The following is a 6,225-nucleotide window of genomic DNA, read 5'->3' on the forward strand; positions in this document are numbered from 1 at the left end:
AAGAGACTGGGAGCATTGCCCTGAAGATTCAGACGGGCAGATCCAAGTGGTGACACAAATGGCAACACTCCGCTTAGCTGAAGAAAAACAGTTGGTAGGAAGAATATAGTAAAACTTACTTTCCAGGTAAGTTCCTATTTACATAATTAAAACACCTACCCTGCCTCCCCTTCTCCTAATCAGATTGATTTGCCTGGATGTCTATGTGTAGACACCATGTATTCTATTTAACTGTCACAATTCCTAGCTTCCCAGGAATCTCTACCACAGATAGCTTGAAAGTCCTGTCTTCCTTCTGAAAGTTGAGGAAGTTTGCAGAAGGTTTATGGGGTGGGGAAGCAAAAACCCAAAAATTCAGGGCTTTGGAATAATGCAGAAATCTTAAGAGAAATGTCAATATGGGAATTGTTTACAGATCCTGGCTCACTGTGAGAACCTATGTAAATATGAGTTATGGGAAATGCTTTAAAGGAAAGTCAGCCTGAGTAACACACACACACCACCATCACCACCACCACCACCACCACCACCACCGACATAGCAAATCTGTGGTATGGGCAAGAGGCAAAAAATGGACATAGGGTTCACTGAGCATAAGCTGATTGAATAAAGAACAAAGGAAGAAGGAAAGCACTCTAGACACAACCAGCTGCTAATCAAGAGTGCATTTCTCACTTGTCCCCAGACTCTGTGTACTTCACAGCAAGATCACACTGAAGTTTTCACTATTCCTAAGTAGATATAGATTTTCTGATATTATATCTTTCCTTCTCCCATCATCATACACCAATTCTGCATTTGAAGCAATATTATTATTTCAGATATTATGTAGTTTCATATCACATAAAATAGAAGTTCAAGATGCAATGAAGCTTGCATAGATTCTTGTATAAATAGAGAGTAAATGGCATAAAGGTTAGTGGGGATAGAGAAGGAAGAGCAAGCACAGGAGGGCAGGAAAAGATTATCAAATGGAAAAAATAAGCCAGATGCTGGTAGCCAACCCCTATAATCCTAAATACTCAGGAGGCTGAGATCTGAGGATCATGGTTCAAAGCCAGTTCAAGGATACAAATCAGTGAGACTCATATCTCCAATTAACCAACAAAATGCCAGAAGTTATAGTGTGGTTCCAGCAGTAGAGTGCCAGCCTTGAGTAGAAAAATTAAACAAAACTGCAAGATCCTGGGTTCAAGCCCCAGTAACAACACAGACACACACAAAATGAGAGAAATGACTGAGAATGGAGCACACAGGGTGAGAGATGGTAGAAAGTCAAGTAAGCTAAACCTTGATGCTGCCTTACACTTGTGAGGATCGAGAGTCTTCCTAAGGAGACTATGCTGAGGGGCTTTGAACATTCACTGTACGTGTAGAGTTCTAAATTTCTTCTTTCTAGCTAGGAAGCTATTAAAGGTTAAGATAGCATGTTATTTCTATTTCCAAAGATTTTAAAGGGATATGTCTGCTCTCTGAGCAGTCAATAATGTGCAGGAGAAAGAGAAGCAGAAAGAGCAATGGGAAGTGATATTGGTAGCTGTTTGAAAGCTGGTAATGTTCCATCCCGAATGGTAACTGTGAAATAAGTGAGAGACTCATCAATTCAGTGTCAGTGAGGTGGGAGAGAGCGGCGTCAAGGCAGTAGCAACTGGGACTCATTTCAGATGCAGGTGAGTCATCCTTAAATGAGATTTCATCCGAACAGGAAGACAGAGTGCAGATGCCAAGCCCCTGGTCAGCACCAGGTGTCACTGGGGAAATAAGAAAATTTCATTTTGATGTCTACAAAGTAGAAAGATAATCTTCTCAGATAGGTTATTAGCTTACATTATTTATACAGGAGAGATTTCATTGTTACATCTTCACACATGTTTCACCCTACCACCATCTTCTTGCTTTGAGCTGAAAGTTTGAGAAGAAAGATAACACAGTGTTTCCCATAGATGTAGGGATGGCCATGTGTTATGATTGCCTAGATGTCTGGGAACTAACCAGACAGCTATGGATAAGCTAGATCTAGAAGACTTGGTTATGTTTCTTGGAAGTTTTGCTCAGCTGCTCAAGGAAAACAGCAGGCAAAGGTTGTTCAATAGAATTACTCTATTAGTCCAGCAAAGGGCACAAAGACCAAAGATATAGACTATAAACACAAGAAAGTACATGCAACAATGGAGCAGCATTCCTAGCCTGGTGAGAAGGTAAGATGGTAAGAGATCCAAAGGAACCTGAAACACACTTTTCAGGTATTATTAAGTTCTAAAGGAGTAACAATATTACATTTCATGGTGTAATTGTATCTTATAACTGTTTTAATGAATTCAGTGATTCACATCATAACATGAAATCATGAAAATGTATATGTCCTCTGCAGAGGCTTCAAACTCAATTTTTTTATTCAGATCTAAATTATTTCTTTTTGTGGAACCTCCTATCGATGTGTTCTCTGAAGTGCAATTCTAACATGAGGAAGAGGCTCTATTATGCATGATAGACTTAATATATTCTTTCTTTTTATTCCTGTTGTAAAGGTGATATACGGAGGTGTTACCATTACATAAATCAGGTAATGAGTACATTTTTTTCTGAACAGTGTCAACTCTTCCCTTGTTTTCTCTTAGATTTTTCTTCCCATGACACCAACATACATACACACAAATATATATATATATATATATATATATATATATATATATACACTAGTATACTCTATGGAATGGACAAAGTACAGACAAAGTAAAGACAGTTGGTTTCATAGACATGCATGCTGGCAGAAAGTGTTCTTGATTGAATTACTAAGAGTGCCTGAAGATTCTGAAAGAAGGGAATTCTGCTTAATCCATCTTAGGAAATGAAGAATACATAAATATCCTTAGGTATCCCAGCAGAATAGTTTGAAGCAAATACTTTTGAATTAAGGATAAACATAATGTACATATGAACACCAGTTAAAAGAGAAAGAGATGAACAAAGTGTTTCATACAAGCGTAAAAGATTGCCTAACAGCGCATGTACACATAACAGGAGATAATCAACTGATAGGATCCTTATTTGGAAATTGTATCTACCATAAGTTGTTATTTTCTCAAAAAAAATAAGACGGCTGCAGGAAGAAAAAGAATTATCACCGCTAGAAAACAGATCCTAGGCTAGAGGAGAGCACATGAAAGTGCAATTGTTAAATGTTATTCTTTCAACCACTCAGCATTCTTGAAACAAGGGGTAGTTCAGCTTATTTCTGCTTCATGCGTACACTGAAGTCTTCCCAATGATATATAACCATTCTTTTATCAGGTGAACCATTGTTTCCTCTTATCATCGCTCAGAACTTCAAAATCTTTCAAGTGTAGAATTGCCCAAATGTGAAAGGTGAAAATAAAGGTTCACTGCAATATTCTGACATGGAAAAGAAGCCAAAGCATCAGAGAAGAGACATTATAAAAATGATAATGGTGGTTAGAGGTTGACCTAAAGTCAATGTGGGCTTCATCATTCAAATAAGTAATTATGTCATCTCTCCCTCTACCCTCTGCCCCACTAAGCATGTCATTAGATCTCAGACTAATACCAGGAACTCACTAAACATGTCTCTCATTGGCAGGTTATAAACCTCCTTGTACCACCACCGACAGTTTCTGCTATGCTGCTCCTCAACCACTCCAGCTTCGTTCTGCTGGGCATACCTGGCTTAGAGTCACAGCACTTGTGGCTCTCTGTTCCTTTTTCTTCCATGTTTTTGGCTATCCTCATTGGTAATGGCGCTGTCCTTTTCCTGGTCACCACACAGTCCAGCCTTCACACACCAATGTACCTACTCCTGGCCCTGCTGATGACTGCTGATATCGTATCCACCCTCGCTTTTGTGCCCAAGCTCCTGTGCATCTTCTGGCTCAACGATCGAGACATAGCTGCCAATGTCTGTTTCACCCAGATGTTTTTCATCCATGGAGCATCTGTGGTCCGATCAGCTGTCCTTGTGGCAATGGCTTTTGACCGCTTCGTGGCTGTGTGTGAGCCATTACGCTACAATACAATTCTGAGTCATTCCCTAGTTGCACGTCTGGGATTACTGGCTCTAGCCAAAGGTGTGATTCTCATCCTGCCTATGCCTCTTCTACTTCAGAGACTGGCTTTCTGCCACAGGGTCATTCCTCACACATACTGTGACCACATGGCTGTGGTGAAAATGGCTTGCAGCCACACTAGACCCAGTCGGATCTACGGGCTCTTTGTGATCTTGCTTGTGGTAGGACTCGATTTGCTGCTCATCGGCTTCTCCTATGCGCTCATCCTGCAGGCCGTGGTGCGCCTCAACTCCCGAGACGCCACCTTCAAAGCCCTCAACACCTGCTCTGCCCACCTCTTTGTCATCCTTGTCACCTACGTGCCTGCCGTCTTTTCTTCCATCACCCACCGCATTGGTCGCAACATTCCACCTCATGCCCATATTCTCCTTGCCAATCTCTACCTCCTCTTGCCTTCAGTGCTCAACCCCATCATCTATGGTATAAAGATGAAGGAAATGAGAGAGAGGGTGGCCAAATGCCTGAAGAGAAGAACTTCATAGGCTGACAATAAGAATGCTTTCCTTCAACCATCTAACCCTTAGTCTCCATGTGAACTGTGAAAAGAATAGACCACGAAGAATGGTTTCCTCCCTCCCTCCCTCCCTCCCTCCCTCCCTCCCTCCCTCCCTCCCTCCCTCCCTCCCTTCCTTCCTTCCTTCCTTCCTTCCTTCCTTCCTTCCTTCCTTCCTTCCTTCTTTCCCTCCCTCCTCCCTCCTCCCCACCACCCCTCTCCCTCTCCCTCTCTCTCCTTCCTTTCCCTCCCTTCTTCTATTCCCTCTTTCTTCCCTTTGTCTTCCATACACAAAAGGCTAACATATTTGTATGTTTATTGAGCTATGATCTTCAAAAGGGAAATCTTAAGGGATCTCTTTTTATGTGTATTTAACAAGAGCAAGGACAGTCCAGATCCTCTGATGACTTTCACGGCTGTATTCATGTACCTCGACTAAACACAAAATTTCTCTATAAATGAAAAAGATTGTCTTGATGGAGAGTTTATGTAGACACCTTTTTGATATTTGCTATTGCTTAATTTGTTTATGTGGATGTGCATGTGTGCATGTGTGTTTCTAACTAGTACCTTCTTGCTAAAGGAATTTTGCACACTTTGTCTTTATATTGCACCTTAACATGTAAAACCTCTTTAGACAATTGATTTTTATCATGACTTGTTAATCTAATAGGAATCATATTTTTTCCAAAGTGGACAATGATAATGGTGATGCTTATGACAAACATGGAGGAAAAACAACGATATACATAGATGAGATTCAGAGACTATGGAAAGAGAGGTTGTCATAAGAGAATAATAGGAGGGGGAGATTTAATTAAAGTACCATTGTAAGCATTTATGGAAATGGAGATACATGTATATTAATTACATACTAATAATGTTTTTGAAAACATAGGGATGCCTATGTTTTTTGTTTTTCTTTAAAATCAATGGGATGCTTATCAGAATAAATGACTTGAGAGTTTCCCTGAGGACAAGCCCTGCATGTTATGAGGTTTGATATCATGAGAGCAAAATTGCTAATACTGCATGACACAGTCCTAGTCACAAAATGTGATGAAATAGCCTAGTATTTCCCAGTAAAAGAAGAAGAATTTGTTTCTCTCTCTCTCTCTCTCTCTCTCTCTCTCTCTCTCTCTCTCTCTCTCTCTCTCTCTCTCTCTCTCTCTCTCCCTCTCCTCTCTCCTCTCTCCCTCTCTCCCTCTCTCCCTCTCTCCCTCTCTCCCTCTCTCCCTCTCTCCCTCTCTCTCCCTCTCTCCCTCTCTCCCTCTCTCTCCCTCTCTCCCTCTCTCCCTCTCTCTCCTCTCCTCCCTCTCTCTCCTCTCTCCCCTCTCCCTCTCCCTCTCCCTCTCCCTCTCCCTCTCCCTCTCCCTCTCCCTCTCCCTCTCCCTCCCTCCCTCCCTCCCTCCCTCCCTCCCTCCCTCCCTCCCTCCCTCCCTCCCTCTCCTCTCTCTCTCTCTCTCTCTCTCTCTCTCTCTCTCTCTCTCTCTCTCTCTCTCTCTCTCTCTCTCTCTCTCTCTCTCTCTCCTGTAGTCCTTGAAGACACGATCAGTAAAGTACATTTTCTCCTATTAAGTTTCAGACAGTGAACATATTTGGCTTTTCAGGTGATGTAGTTTGAGTCACAACTCTGCCAATGTAGTGCAA

The 6,225-nt window shown here is 41.7% G+C and overlaps 1 protein-coding gene across 1 annotated transcript; it reads left to right on the plus strand.

The window, feature by feature from the left end:
* Window positions 1-3,637: 3,637 nt before the first annotated feature.
* LOC150053330 (olfactory receptor 52P1-like) lies at window positions 3,638-4,564 on the plus strand. The gene has a single exon (XM_090348604.1). The coding sequence runs from the start codon at window positions 3,638-3,640 to the stop codon at window positions 4,562-4,564; it is 927 nt and encodes a 308-aa protein (XP_090204730.1).
* The last annotated feature ends 1,661 nt before the right edge of the window (window positions 4,565-6,225 follow it).

The sequence above is a fragment of the Megascapheus bottae genome, chromosome 16 (genome assembly GCF_031878675.1).
Source record: "Megascapheus bottae isolate mThoBot1 chromosome 16, mThoBot2.hap1, whole genome shotgun sequence".
Classification (NCBI taxonomy): Eukaryota; Metazoa; Chordata; class Mammalia; order Rodentia; family Geomyidae; genus Megascapheus; species Megascapheus bottae.

Bases quoted from the DNA above. Each gene is read 5' to 3' on its own strand.
- LOC150053330 (XM_090348604.1), top strand. From the start codon at position 3,638: ATGCTGCTCCTCAACCACTCCAGCTTCGTTCTGCTGGGCATACCTGGC.